Below are 15,699 nucleotides of genomic sequence, written 5' to 3'. Positions count from 1 at the left end.
GATTATTTTAGCAGTTTTTAATAATAGAGACTTCCTGAGGAACACAGTACAAAGCCCTTACAGCCCATGAAATATAAGAAAGCTATCACTCTAGACTAGGGTGTTTTATTTATATAGGAAGACAAATGAGTTAGAATAACTAGAATGATTCTGAGAAACAGGAATAAAGTGGAAGAAAACATTCTTATTATTTCAAGACTTATTATACAGCCACAGTAAAAAAGAGTGTACATTTTTGGCAGAGGGAGAGATATATGTCGATGAAAGAGTATAGAGAATCCAGAAAGCACCACATGCAAGTACATCTAAATTATTTTTTACAGAAGTGCAGAAGCAATGCAGTAGAGGAAGAAAAGTCTTTTCACAAGATTGGGGTGGAGCAATCCATAGGCAAAAGAAGCCAACTGCAGCCTAAACCTCACACTTTATTTAAAAAGTAACTGAAAATGGTTCATAGATTTAATATAAAACTCTAAAACTTTTAGAAAAAATATGAGAAAATTTGGGGGACCTGGGGCTTGGTGGAGAATTCCTAGACATAACACCAAACACACATTCCATAAAAGACAAATTTGACTAACTGGATTTCATCAAAATTAAAAACTTTTGCTCTGCAAAGGACTCTGTGAAGAAAATAAAAAAAGCAAGCTACAGACTGGGAGAAAATATTTGCAAATCACATATCTGGCTAAGATGTATCTAGAATATACAAAGACCTCTCAAAACTCCACATTAACAACACTCAATCCAATTCAAAAATGGGCAAGAAACATGAAAAGATATTTCACCAAAGAGGATATACAAATGGGAAATAAGCACATGAAAAGATGTTCAATATCACTAGTCATTTAGGAAATATATATTAAGACCATGGTGAGATATCATTACACACCTATTGTAAGAGATAAAATAACAAATGGTAACAACTGCCAAAGGTTGGTAAGAATACAGAGAAACTGGATCTGTTATACATTGCTCATAGGAATGTAGAATGGTGTAGCCACTCTGAAAAGTAGTTTGTCAGTTTCTTAAAGAACTAAACACACACTTACCATACAACTCAGCAATTCCACTCCTAGGCATTTATCCCAGAACAAAGAAAACTTATATCCACACAAAACCCTGTGCATTATTATTTATAGGAGCTTTATTTGTAATAGTTCAAACCTGAAAACAACGAAAATGTTCCTTAATAGGTGAATAGGTTAAACAAGCTGTGGTCCATCTATACTATGGATTACTACTCAAAAGTAAAAAAAATGAACTATTGATACATGCCACCTTGATACATTATCTTTGCAACTTCATGTGAATTTATAAGTATAATTACTTCATGTGAATTTATAATTATTTATGATTATTTCATTGAAATAATATATTTATTATATAATATAAACACTTCCTCTTCCTCATGAACTTGGCCATGTGACTTGGTTTGACTAATGAAATGTCCGTGGAAATGTCCAGTCTGACATATCAGAGAAGTTAAGAACCATTATGTGGGGAATTAGGTAGAAGAGCCCTTGGTAATCAAATCACTTGGTTCATAGATAGGTGAGTTCTGTATGGTGCTGTGAGCTTTAAATGAACTGCTGTGACACAATCTCCCACTCAGAAGTAACCCTGCAAGATAGTGGTGAAAAGAAATCCTCCCAGTGGTTAGAGCTTTAGATGGTTCATTTGATGTTCCTCTTTACATGGAGAGAGAAGTGGCCTAAGATAAAGCTGTATATGGAATCCTAGGCAAAAGGGAATGGTTGGCTGGAAGATCAGGAATCTGAAAAGAGTAAGCTTTGAAGATTAGAGACCACAGGTGTGGAGAAATGCATGTGGATTGACTTGTGGGAATTGTCACAATGTTGAGGATCTTTTATCATTTATTAATACCTACCAGATAAAATCTACTTCAGAACAGCCACTGAACAATTAGCTGGACAGATCAACTCATCCAGTAGATGTCATCACCCTCAGACATCAACAACAGGAATTTCTTATTTTAAAATATTATTAAAAGATTGAAGGAAGGTTTTTTACCCTCTTTTTTTTTTTTTTTTTTTTTTTTCTTCTCGGTGTGGGGCTGAAGTGTGGTGAGTCATGTCTCCAGGTATCTCAAATGATCTCAAATACTTTAAGGTTGAAATTTCCAGTATACAAACATCTAACTGATTGTAGAGAGCCATAAACCACAGCTAGCAAGAGTAAATGTTGAATGAATGGGGTAACACTGCAACCAGTGTACTGTGACAACACAGCAAAGGAAGGTGAGAATTATTCATCCTAGAAGAAATGTTAGGGGAACTTAATAGACAAATCGTTTGAAGTAGTCACGGAAAATGGAGGGCAGACCGCATTTGTCCAAAACCTTTGGATCCATTGATCCCAACATTTGAACAAAAGCTTGAAGGAGGCCAGGGAGTAAATCTTATATATATCTGAGGTAAGAATTCTCTACACAGAGGGAACAGCATCAGAACAATATGTTGGACATGGTAAAATAGAGGAATAAAAGCAAAATATTCTCTAAGAGGTGAGGGCAGATACCTACTTAGTCACACAGGCAAGAATCCTTCAGCAGAAGAGGAGAAAAAGAAGCCACATCACAACTGTGAAATAGAGGTGGAAAAAAAAAAAAAAAAAAAAAAAACCCGAATCAGAGAGGACTGTTTAGAATAAGTGTGATTTCCCTTCACTAACTGCAGGAATAATCACAGATAGGGGCATGTGGAGTGTAGTCTCTGGGAGAGTTAACACTGTGTCCTGTTTGATACCAAAAAAATGCTGGTGGCATTAGAACCATTTCCTTAATTCTTTGACCACTGTGGAACGGTCACTGTCTTTCACGTCTTCCTTATCTGACTCTAAAAGGAAGAGACATTTCGAATACCATTATATAAGTGACAGTGTTTTTGAAATCACTCAGAAGTGAATGGGTGTAAAATCAATGTAAAAAAAGGTCATGAATGGTATTTTAATAAATGAAATAGAAGATATAGGAATAGAAATAGGAAACATCAGAATAAACCCATGCAGTAAAATACTGTTTGGTAGAGTTTGGCCTCTGTGACTCTCCAAATATCTATCATCTATCTATAGCTATATCGATATTGGTATAGATTATTGATTGATAGATTCAGATAGTTATCTTTCTCATTTATATATATAAATCTCTCTCTCATATGTATAAATGTATATATATATATATATATATATATACATACATTTGTTTGCATATTATATTGAGTTGTGACTTAAAATGTATTTCGACACTGAGTTGCAGTCAGAAAAGTTTTGAAAAAAGACTTTCTTGAGAGGGTACAATTTGAAGATGGCAGCATCTCCCTGAGATGACAAAGATCTCGGGGTGGGGGGTCGGGGTTAAGAGCCCCAAAGGAATAATGGAGTTTCGCTTTCCTTGGCTGGGGTAGCTGCATAGCTGGGCTCAGGTAGGGCAGTGCGCGTGGCTGCAGACCCGAGGAGGGTACTCTGCTGGTGCGAGCTGCTAAGCTCGCCACTCCACCATCGCTCCTTAAGTTTTATTGTGGACGGGGACATGGAGTACAAGGAGAAAAAACAAACAAACAAAAACACACTAGCATACAAGCCTCGGCCTAGCCATGTGACTGAAGGAACACTTTACGCTCACTCTCCAAAAGCTTCCAGTACTAAAGAGAAAAGATTTACAACCTTCCAGACCGGCCCCTTCTAGCGTCATCGCAGAGGCAGCTGCAAACGAGAGCTGTGTCCAGGAACTTCCCAAAGGCTCTGCTCTCTAATATAAGCCTCGAGAAAAGGAAGGTCCTATCTTTTAAAAAATTTGTTTAGTCCAAACGGCCCCAAACGAGATACAATCGGAATTGTGACCCCCGTGTAATAAGTTGAGAAACAAATTGGGTTAACTCTATTTCAGGCACACCGTCCTGAAAATCTTGCGCCCTTGCCAGCAAACAAAATGCCTCTCTTTTACTCAAAGTGTTATCTAAGATTTTTCGACAGGTAACAGAGGAGATGGTTAACACGTTTCCTTTCCGGCGGCAGCAGAGTTGGCTCCACGACTTCCGCTCTTCTCCCCGAGAAGGGTCCACCCAGAGTTTTGCTCCGCGGGCTCTTCCTCCGCTCCGAGAGGCTAGCGGCTCCAGGGAGTGGGGAGGGGTGCTGGCGAGGGGGTTCAATGACGAGCTTGGGCACTCTTGGGCAGGCTGGAAAATTGCAGACCCGAAGGTGATGACCCGAGGTCATCTGGTTGCGGAAGAGCTGATCTCTTACGTGCCTCGAGAGAGAGGGGCGACGAAAACCATCAGAAAGAAAGGAAATCGAAAAAAATGTTCAGCGCAGAAACGGTGACATAATCATCGAAGGGAAGAACAGTGGCACTCTTCCAAGGTGAAGCAGAGTGGCGCAGCGGAAGCGTGCTGGGCCCATAACCCAGAGGTCGATGGATCGAAACCATCCTCTGCTACAGAGCTTTTCCGTCCCTTGCTCAACTTTACTCCAACTAGGCTACAAGCACGCACAAAAACCGAATCAATTTCTACCTCTTCCATGTTCAACCAGTTGACATCCACGAGTTTGAGAATCCGCTAGTTTGGCTTCTTGCTTCCCACCTTACTTTGAAATCCCACCATTCTCTCACTAGGCAGTTCCAAAACTCTTCTACCTATCTGAAGGGACACACTGCCCCGAATTGTAAAATTCCTTCCATCCCTGGTGTCCAGTAGAGGAGCAATGGAAATATTCCTTCAGTGGAGGTGGTCTTATATCAATATATTGTATGCGACCTCTTGGAGAAAGAGGTGATGCATTCCATATTTACTTCTGTTACAACTTCCAGTAAAGGGCCTTTCAAATTTATTATCTAATTACGATGTTCTGATTGATTGCATTCTATTAGTAAATGCAAATATAAATGAAACCAAAAGAATTAATTATAACAGATTTGTGGTTCCGTCACATATCAAAATTTCAGATTTCAGTGTCTGTACCTCTATTTGGTGCAGACTAGTATAGTAGAACGATCGAATAAAGACTTTAAGCGTAAACATACATTATATTGGCGTAAAATTCTGTGGAAATACAAATTCAAGGAGAAAGAGATCGATGAAGTGGGAGATGTCTGGACCCATTTTTGGACAGTGTGGGTTTTGAATGGAACTCGTTCTCCGAGTTCCTTAACTTAACAACCTTAAAATGACCTTTCTTGAAAGAATCGTATTCAATCCGTGCCATTTTTATCGTTATTGGAAGGAATGGTATTAGAAATCTTAAAACGTTATTCGTTTTTGAATTTCTCAGAATGTTAGTGCCCTAGTTCACTCTGGCTTAGCCTGAATATTCAGCCGCAGATTAAATCTCCCACTTCTTTGCTCCCCTCCTGGCGCTCCGACCCCACTGGGCTAGCTGAGGATCGCCATTGGAGAGGGTGGCCGGGGCGGGGGGGCGGGGGGGTTGCTGAGCGAGGGACAAAGCCGGGTGCCTGCGGAGGCGCTCAGGTTCTCGGTCGGCAGACAAGAAATCCCTTTGGCCCCCTCCGGAGCCTCGAGACCCCGCCACGGTGCCACCGTACCTGCATACTCAAAGTGCGAACAATCGGAGGGCGACACACAGTCAGCCTCGGGGAGGCGACCCTGGATGGTGGCTGCGTCCGGAGCTTGTCATCCCGGAGGCAAATGACTGGCACCTACTGGCTGCAGAAAGGAAAGGGCAAAGGAAAGGAAGAAGGGCGGGAATCCCCAAGCAGCAAACCCGGCCTCCGTTATTCCCCGCTGCTGGCGCCACGAACGCCGTCTGGGCTGCCCAGGTCCACGCGCCCGGGTCTCCGGTCCCGCGCTCCCGCCAGCGCCCCGCCCCCCGCCCCCAACCTCCACCGACTCACGCTGAGGGCCTCGGACTGCCCTCCCTACTCCGACTCCGGGGGACGGGCGGGCGGGCGGACGGACGGAGCGGTGCCGGGGCCGGGAGCCGGAGTCTGGAGACCCGGCGCCTGCTCGACTCTAGCTCTGGGACTCCGGCCGCGCGCTTCCTCTCCAATCCCTCTCCTCGTGCCGCGCGCTGCAACCCGGAGAGGAGAGAAAAGAGGCCAGAGCGGCCAGCTTAGGCCTCAAACTAGCAGAGCAGGCTACGGGGGCTGCCGCGGTCCCGCGTGTCCTCTGTTTCCACCGGCCGCTCACTTTCGGATGCAGGGCCTGGAGGGTGAGGAGCGCCCCGAGACCCTTTCACTCTCCTCGCGCAGGGATCCCAACCGTCACCGGAACACTTCGACTGCGGCTGAGTCAGCAGGCGTCAGAAACCTCGGGAGCCCAAACCCGAAGTCAGAGTCACCGACTCCGCCTCACTGCTCCACATGGGCACTTACGTGGGCAAGCTGGGACTCTCGCCGTCATCCCCAGCAGAGGGGCGCACAGACTTGTCGGAGAGGCCCTTGAACGGCCGGCCAGCTCAGCCCCTTCATCAGGTCCCCCGGGTTCAGCACGTCCATCGTGCCCACCCTGCCCCTCGGCACAGACCTGCGAGGAGGCCGCCGAACGGGGATCCTACCAGTCCCAACGCGTGGGTGGTCAACGAGGCTTGGAGGCGCTTTCCCATGAACAGGTCCCGGAGCTCCATCATGGGGCCTCTTCCCTCAGACGGGTGGGAAAGTTACTTCAAGCGGAGTATCTGGTCTCTTCGGCACCCCAGGGCAATCTGGAGCCCGGTGACCATCAGGCTCGCTCCTCGTGAGCGGACAGCGCCCCCCTCCACTGCCCCAGCAGAGGAAACGAACTCTGCAGGGTTCTCACCTTCTGAGAAGCCCCCAGACCCATGTGCGAAGGAGACAGTGCTGAGGGCCCTCAGAGAGCGCAAGAAGGGGAAAGTGAGGTGGGAAGAACGACTGTTCCATGAGAGCTTGGACAGTAGGAGAAGGATTCCAGAGACCAGACCATCTGCGTTTAAGCCTCTGACGAAAAATGGAGTCCTCGCTTCTTTTGTGCCCAGGCCTGGGCCTCTGCAGAGAAGCCTCGACTGCTGGGGCTCGGATCACAGCTTGAATAACAGGCCCAGCTGCTCCTCCATGGACTCCTTGGCCGGCACACACACAGGTGGCCCCCTTAGCTCCCAAAGAAATGCTATTACAAGCTCTTACAGCTCTTCTAGAGATTTCTCTGAGCCTTGGAAGAGAAGTATTCCCAGTACATCACTCCAGATACCAGAGTGGCCAATAACAAGGAAAGAACATGGCCATCCGTCTCACTCTCCAGTCCCACCGGTATCAGATGAGTCCCGAGAAACATCTGGCAGCTCTGGGTAGCAAAATCAGATTCCCCTGCTTCTATCAAGCCCTGGCAGCCTGCTGTCCCTGACTCCACCTCCTCAGCTTGGTTATGCAGTTCCTGAAGACCTGGCCTTAGGGAAGAAAGCTGGACTCCAACGGAGCAACAAAGCCAGCGAGGATACGACTGAGGTCACCACAGACTCTGTCCCTGACACTTGGTCTGCTCTTCAGCCTTCCCTGTCCCAGGGCGCTGCTCCTCCGCTGGAAAGCTTACATAAAATGCAGAAGTCTCCAAGTCCACTGGCCTTCCCACAACCTACCGGAGAGGCAATCAGTGTGGCCCACTCGCCTCTGAAGACAGCGAGCCTGCTGGCCCCACGTGGGTGCTCACAGTCAGAGCCCCTTTCAGGCACCTCTTCAGACTCAAAACCCACAACTACTTTCATCCTTCTGACCCTTGTTTTCCCACATCACCAGTCACTGACACCACGTGGCCACCTTCAACCTCTCAGGCTGCCATACCCCGAGACTCACCTGCCATTATCCCTGCAGCACCCACTATGCAAAGCACTTTGTTTGGATTGATGAGCAGCCCAGGTCCCCATCTTCCTGCATCTGCACCTCCTGTTGCAACTTCTGCTGACCGCTTGTCAAAACCCATTATGGGGCTCCCAGCCAATAGTGAGATAGGAGGCTCCTCATATTCCAGAATTTCAAGCACAGCTGCAGCATCTTACAGCATCTTACACCTCCGGGTATCTCAACTCCCACCTTCAAGGCTATCTTTGGCAGCCTAAGACCACTTAAAACTATGCCCGTGAGAGCTCCTTTCTCTTTCAAGCAGACCTCTCCTCCACCTACTCCTGCTTCTACCCGTCTCTTCCATGGCCTGGTCAAGGCTACCTCTGTAGTCGTGTCCACCACCCCAGCCAGCACATGCAAAGGCTCTTTTAAGCCACCTTTGGATTTTGGTGTAGTGAATGTTACCAGTACCATGGGCAACACTTGCTCCATCCCTTCCACTTGCCCCCCTTTCCCTCTCGGGGCTGCCTGTGCCTTCAGGGCCAGCTTCTCCCCAGCTGCAGGCTTCACTTTCCCACTATGCCAGCGTCCAACCGTTCCTACTGTGCACACAGTCACCATCTTTAGCCAGGTTCTTCCCAGTGCTGTCCAGATATCCCCTACCAGGAGCACTGCCCATTGTAGCGCTGTGGGTAGCCCTCTGGCAACTTCAGCCCTAGTAACCACCAACCAGCCTGCATTGTCATCCAGGATCTCCAGTTCGACCGCAGCATTCACAATTCCCTTGGAGTCAAGCTCAAGGCCACCTTTCCCACTATCCCTGGGAGCCACTCCCCAACCTGCGTTTGGGGCTGCATATGTGCAGAAGCAAGAAGTCCCCCAACCAGCCCTTGGCCCAAGCTTCAGTAGCTCTTTCATTTTTGGAAGCTCACCAGTGGCCTCCTGAATCCCAACACCGACTCCAGCCCAGCCATCCTTCAGCGGTGCCACGCAGTCAGCCTTTGGGGGTTTGGCACCATCAGCCTCCACCTTTCACATCCCTGCCAGCTTCTGGCCGGCCTTTGGCAGCACTCCAGTCAAGCTAATACGAACGGTTTGGGAGTTGTCACCCCAACCCACCGGAGTGGGGCTTGTGGCTCAGTGTTTGGCAGTACAGCCCCACGACCTTTTGACTTTGGGGGATTAGTGACCCCTATAGACTGTGAGGAGACTGGGATGGGCGTCACTGCCCCAGACATGAGCTCCAACCCTGGAGCATTCAGCACTGGAGCAGAGCCAAGTGGGACCACTAGCAGCATCACACCCTTGGGAACAGGCTGCGGCCCAAACAACCAGAGCCGGACCAGCCAGGGCACACATTTTGCCTTGGGGAAGGCCAGCATTTCTGCAAGAAAAACTATGTTTGGGGACCCCTCCATGACCCCCTTTGCTCAGAGCACCCCGGTCACTGGATCAGTTAAGGCAGGCAGCAGCCTTGGCTTTGGGATGCCCGCTCCACCGCCCCAGGGCTCTGTTGGGAGAAGATCTTTCAGACTGTCAGCCCCTTCATTTTCCATTGGTGCAAAATCAAAATCCCCAAAGAATAGGGAGCAAGGGCATTCCCGAAGGCCTCATGCCCACAAGAAATAACTTGTGTTCCTTGCCATTCGTACTCTGATTTGGACCTCAGCATAGTGAAGTGCCTCAGTCACTTCTAATTTTCTACAGCAAAAATACCCCAGATCTAAGGTGAGAGCTTTACACATTCACCTTGTGGTCCTAACCTACATTCTAGAGGAAAATGAAGGACTAAAGTATCTAGTGGTGATAGCAGAATGAAAATGAGTGGAACCATAGCTTTGGAATTGAACGGAGACTTGCCTTCCCCTCCCTACCCACTCCTTTCTGTGTCAAGGGTGAGCTCAGTCAGGACACTGCCTCCTGCTTTTTTCTCTGGGAACAGACGTGCCAGGGAGGCAAAAAGTACAACCCATATTCTCTTGCATCTTCGGGAGGAGGAATAGCTTCTCTCTAAATCTTAGCCTGCTTTTATTTGGCTCAAAGAAGTGGTTCCTTTATCTGGTCCCCTAGGGAGGCCAATTCCTCATTTCTTGCCATTTTGCTCCTCAGTTGGTTCTTGGGGAAGATTTTTTTTAATTTAATTTATTTATTTTGGAGAAGCTTTTAATGCAATTTGACCTTGAAGCCAACTTTTCCTTGAGGATCAATGGCCTACCCATGAGAGCATCCGTGGGAGGGCCAGGGGGGGAAAAAAGAGAGTGGTGCAACCTTGCTTCTTTTCCTTACACCATAGGTCATAATTCCTCCATAATTACGAGTGAGAAATGCTCAATTAAGGAACCAAAGCTTCTACTTTTCTTTTAATGTGTACCTTATAAAATCACCCTCTACCTCACATCTCTCCCAGAGAGGGTGGGTAGGGCAGGAAAACTCTTGGGCCTGAGAACAAAGGGAGAAAGGGAGGAAGAGCAGATACCTAAGCTGACCTCTGTACTGTAACCAATGGGAGGTCTTTGAGTAGCTACGATATATTCCTTAGCACATGTCATCCTGATGGAAAAAAAGAAAAGGCAAGAATGACTCCCTGAATACATCTGTCTCCTGTTTTATGGATACATTGGAAGAGACCTCATTGGAAAAATAAGCAATCTTAAGTTGGTTGATAAAATAAAAATAAATTGTTGAAATGAGTTTATGATACAGGAATTGCTATAAAACTCATATCTATTCAGAGGCAGAAAGATATTAAGAAACTTGCCCAAGGTCAACCAGTTAGAAAAGGTCAGATTTGGGATTTCAACCCTATTGGCTCCAAAGTCTGTGTTCGCTTCTCCCTCACTACAGCAAATCACCAAAGTCAGACCTCTAACCCAGGTATATACGACTCTAAATATCCACGCTGTTTCTACTTTGAAAGGCATCCCACAACCCAAGATTGCCATCTTACAGAGGGGGGCAAGAGGACAAGTATTAGACAATTTCTACAGCTCTTTACATGATAATTTAACATTTATACGGTGATGTCTATATACCTTGTATCGTGCTTGGCACCAGACATTCAGAGGTGAAGGAAAACTTCTGCTTTGGAGATTACAATTTAGTGGGGAGACTGGTAAGTAAGCCAGTGATTCCATAACAAGCGACAGGTACTAAGGGAATGGAAGCAGGGCAGAAGGTCCTTTCTTATCTAAGTCTTGAAACTTGAATTCTGTTTTACGGTGTGTGTTCTCCAGTTCTAGCAACTGGAGAAGGGTATTTCAGGCCAAAGACAAAACACGTGCAAAGGAGGGTCTGGAAGACAGAACGCATCTATCTGGATAACTTTCAAGGAGTCAGACATGGTTTGGGAGAAGAAGGGGCAGATTATGGATACGCTTATAAACCATATCGTGCAGTGTGCACAGGATTCCAAATGCAACGGAGAGTCATGGAAAGATTTTAAGTAGGAAAGAGACAAGCTTGGGTTTAGATTGCTCTGGCTGTCATGTGAGGGAGGAGTCAAATGGGGACAGGCTGGAGGCTTGGAAATGTGTGGGAGACTGCGGAGACACCAACAAAGATGAAAGATACAATACATTCCAACTAGGTAATTAATTACCTGGTTAACAGGGATTGTTAACCAGGTAGTTAAGAGTGGGCGTGGGGAGGCAGTAGAGAGAGGAGGGATTAAGAAGCAGGACTTGGTGACAGATTGCACCGTGTGGGCAGAGGAGATGGGCAGAATAAGGGTAAGGGGGAGTTGGAGAAGACCGACCCTTAGCCATCTGACTTGGAGGATGGAAAATGTAATTTTGGCAGAATACATGGAATTTTGTATAGACTGAGTGTGAAATGACCAAGGAATATGAAGGAAATATTTGTCACATTCAATCATTCATTCACTCAAAAAATACTGGGCGTCTGATGCTGGTTACTAGGCACTCTTCTAATATTTGGGATGTTCTCAGTGACAGATAAAATTCCTGTTCTTGTGGAGTTTATGTTCTAGTAGGGGGTGTGATTAAAAAATAAACAATAAACATAATAGGAAATAACTACCATGTGAAAGAGATTGTAACCGGCATGGCAAAAATATAGAGCAGGGTAGGTGGATTAAGATGGCGCTACAGTTTCATCTGAGCTCTTATGAGAGGTTGACATCTGAGCAAAGACTTGAATTCACTGACAGACTTAGCCATGCCAGAGTATGAGGGAAGAGGATTCCAGGCAAAGAGAAAACCTGGTGGAAGTCCCCAAGAGTGAGATGTGGAACAAGTAGAGGCTTTGGGACAAATAGATGACATGACTTGACTCATTTTTAGGATTGTTCTGGCTGCTGGCTGAGATGGGACGGTAGAGGAGTGAAAGCGGGGAGACTGGGAGGAGGGTTCTGCAGGAATCCAGGTGGGATTCAATGGTGGCCCAGCCGAGGACGCTTACAATGCAAGTGGTGAGAAGTGGTCAGATTTATATATATATTTAATCGATTTGCTCTTAAAGGGGTTGTGAGGTGTGAGATGAAGAGAGGAATCCGGGATAAAGCAAAGGTTTTTGGTTAGAGCAAATGAATGTATGGAGTGTCTGGTGAGGGCTAGGGGAAGATTGGAGCATTGTCAATGTACCTTAGAATAATATCGAAACCTTCGGAAAAGGTGAGATCCCTTACGGGGAGGGTATAGAATATGAGAAACAGGGCTAAATTCGTCGTTTTAGAACGGCAGGAAGCTAATGAACTTTTCAAGTGCAGTTGGTACAAGTAGCTAAACTCTTCAAAGAAAAGAAAATTGCCTCATCTCATACAATTAACAGAAATGAATTCCAGATGGATTAAGGACTCTGATAGTATGAAATAAAATTATTTTAAAAATAATTTATTTTTATAAATTATTTTAAATAGGTAGGAGGAAGGAAGCCTCACTCGGGGACTTTGAATCTGATCTTTAGGGGGGGGCTCAGAGTCGTCAGTTAGAGGGAGGCCTCCAAGAAGCAGAGTTCAATCAGGCCAAATGTTTTTTTTTTTCTCTTTTTCTTTTTCCTAACTCCGAGATGGGGGAGAGTGAAATAGGAAGAATGTGGAGATTTAAAAAATTAACGTTACTTTTCGGTTGTTTCGGTTCTTTGTGTTCCCTCTCCTTCTCCTCCCTCCCCGCCTCCCCTCGCCCCACCCCTCCGGCCCCCCAGCCCCCCCGGCACCCCGCCCCGAGAATTTGAAGAAACCATTTTGTTTCCTTTTCATTTAATTGCTTACAGAGGAGCGTACTAGCGGTTAGCTCAGTTGGTTAGAGCCTGCTGCTAATAACGCCAAGGTCGTGGGTTCGGTCCCCGTACCGGGCAATTTGTGCCACGAGGCTTTCCTCTTAGATTTCAACACAGATGAGAGTTCTTCCAGTCTCAGGTCCACTGCGATGTCACAATTAACGTCAGGGTGAGAGACAAACCTCGCGCGGAGAACTTAAAAAGATTTAGACGTACATCTTTGATTTCCCTCAAGGTTGAAGTCCTCGTTTGAATCCCATCTACAGGGCGAAAGGATAGTAGTGAGTGACCAGCAAGGGAAATAGAGCTGCTTTGGGCATATTATTTCTCCTCTGGGTAACTGATTCTTGCAAAGAAACTGACCCTATTGGATTATTTTCGTCCAAAAATAAACTGGGAAACCATCCACACTTTCTACACTTCCACACTTGGGTCTTAACTAGTTCAGCGAAAGATGAAACACGATTTTTTTATATGATGTGTGAAAAAAAAATTTATTAATATCAACACAGTAGGAAAGAAAGAGCTTTGCCAATTGTCTCTTTATAACAGGGAAAGCGCTCCCAATGACCAAAGCTGGAACAGTTTGAACAACAGATAGTGTGGTTTTGGATTATCATCCAAAGTATAAAATACATATTCACGAGTCCATACTGATATAAATCAATCAATGAATACAGGAGAAGGGAAACATTTTCCTTACAGAAGAATTCCAACTAATATAAGTAAATACTCCCCCCCCACACACACCCCCCCCCACCCCCACCCCAGGAGATGAAGCTTAATCCCCTCCCTTCCGGTATAGGGGCCACACTTAGTGACTAACTTCTAAATAGTAGAGTAGGAAGTAGGAAAAAAAATAGGAACTTCACAAGGGAGAAAAATGGCAAACACTACCTTCAAAATGATCAGGGTTGGCATCACCAATGGTAAGCTATGCTCCTATCATGTAACATCTGCTATGGTGCGATGGGACCAGTACTTTATCTCTGTGGTCTCCCACAAAAACTTATAACCCCAAACCAATCACGTAAAAAATATCAGACAAACCCAGATTGGAAAACAGTCAAGTATACTACAGAAATACTTCATCAACACTGAGAAACTGTCACAGACTAGAGGAGGCTGAATACAATGTAGGATCCTGGAAACAAAAGGGACATCAGTGTGAAAACTGATGTGATATAGACAAAGTCAGGAGTTTAGTTATTAGTAAAGTACCCACGTTGGTTTCTTAGTTTTAACAAAGGTACCATGGTAATGGAAGGAGCTAATATTAAGGGAAACTAGGTAATGGGTATAAGGCAATTCTCTGTATTGTCTTTGCAACTTTTCTAAAATGATTCCAAAATAAAAATTTAATTTTAAAAATTACAATAAGGAACATATCTCTTTGCCACCACTGAAATCAGTGTTGAGGCAAACGCCTGGTTGACAGTAGGTCCATGATAAGTAGTTGTTCAAAGCTGAAGGAATGTGATATTGTTGTCTTATTTTGGTGAGGGACATGGCAGAGATATTTATATGGTTATCTGTGCTAGATGATGTATACTTGTCCTGCCAAATACTCTCCTAGAGTCCCATTCGCACACTGAAATGCAAACCAGACCAACGAGATTTGTCTTTAGCCTGTAAAAGACATCTGAAATGGAGCCATCTGGTTTCTGTTGAACTTGAAGTTTGGTGGGTTTCTCTCACAAAGTTTCAAATCACACCCAAAGTGTTTTCTTTCCTATCTTGGCCCTAAACTATTTCCATTTGGGCCAATAAACATCTGAACCACTTCTCTTTGTTACATCCTGCCCCACAAAACTGGGTTTATCTATCACACCATGGTCCCATTATAAAATCCAAGTTTTTCAGAAAGAACAGCGGCCAGTTCAATGTTCTTTGGTGGGTTCTTCACAGAGCTCAGACTTCTCCCAGGTAATATTCATCACGCCTTCTTTTTTGTTCTTAAAGACTTCATAGATTAGTTTAATGCTGGGTGGATTTGTGTGTGTGTGTGTGTGTGTGTGTGTGTGTGTGTGTGTGTGTGTGTAAGTTTTAGGCATCTCTGATATGCATAAATGCAGGTGGTTCCTAATTTAACTTAGTCTTCCCATTAATACACATAATACCTGACACTTAAAATACAATAGGAGAGGTGTATTGCACTGGGCAGAAAATTTTAAATCATACAGATTTGACTACAACAAAGGAGTTCTTCAAATAGAAATGAGTGGAAAATGTGACCTACCTTTACAGAAGGCAGCTATAGCTGTTGAAATAAACAACAAAAGGAAACAAATTGCCTGCTATTGCAAGAGATACAGGCAGTTTCCTTACACTATTCTCTATCAGCTCAGGAAGCAATGTTGTGTACCTGGCCTAGATAGAACACGCTTGTAGAAGTCTTATAGATTGAGGCTAGTCATAACCTACACTATCTGCCAGCACTCTCCAAAGAATTTGAGTAAATGAAAACAAGAAATAGAGATTTTACATTATTTTCTCAAGGTCACAAATACAATGACAGGTTTGGAACAAAGAACCAATGGAGCCTGGCATCACAGTCTGTGCTCTCAAGCATCATTCCATACTGCCTCTCATTCTCAAAGGAGAGGATAACTCTCTGATATTTATGCATTGATTGTTTATTTCAGGAACTAGGACCAGTTAAGAACTTTATGACATTTTTAAGTAAGACATATCTA

General features: G+C 45.1%; 1 protein-coding gene and 1 non-coding gene across 2 annotated transcripts; both read left to right on the top strand.

The window, feature by feature from the left end:
• Positions 1-4,384: 4,384 nt before the first annotated feature.
• Positions 4,385-4,456, top strand: TRNAM-CAU (transfer RNA methionine (anticodon CAU)). Its single transcript has one exon. It is a non-coding gene; the product is annotated as a tRNA-Met (tRNA).
• A 1,881-nt stretch (positions 4,457-6,337) lies between these two features.
• Positions 6,338-9,397, top strand: LOC132374439 (POM121-like protein 2). The gene is given in 4 exon segments (XM_059938104.1): positions 6,338-7,697; positions 7,700-7,987; positions 7,990-8,841; positions 8,844-9,397. Coding segments are annotated over 4 exon segments (3,054 nt in total).
• The last annotated feature ends 6,302 nt before the right edge of the window (positions 9,398-15,699 follow it).

The sequence above is a fragment of the Balaenoptera ricei genome, chromosome 11 (genome assembly GCF_028023285.1).
Source record: "Balaenoptera ricei isolate mBalRic1 chromosome 11, mBalRic1.hap2, whole genome shotgun sequence".
NCBI classification, from domain to species: domain Eukaryota; kingdom Metazoa; phylum Chordata; class Mammalia; order Artiodactyla; family Balaenopteridae; genus Balaenoptera; species Balaenoptera ricei.
Note: the sequence above shows the minus strand (reverse complement) of the source record. Positions and strands in the feature narration are given on the sequence as shown.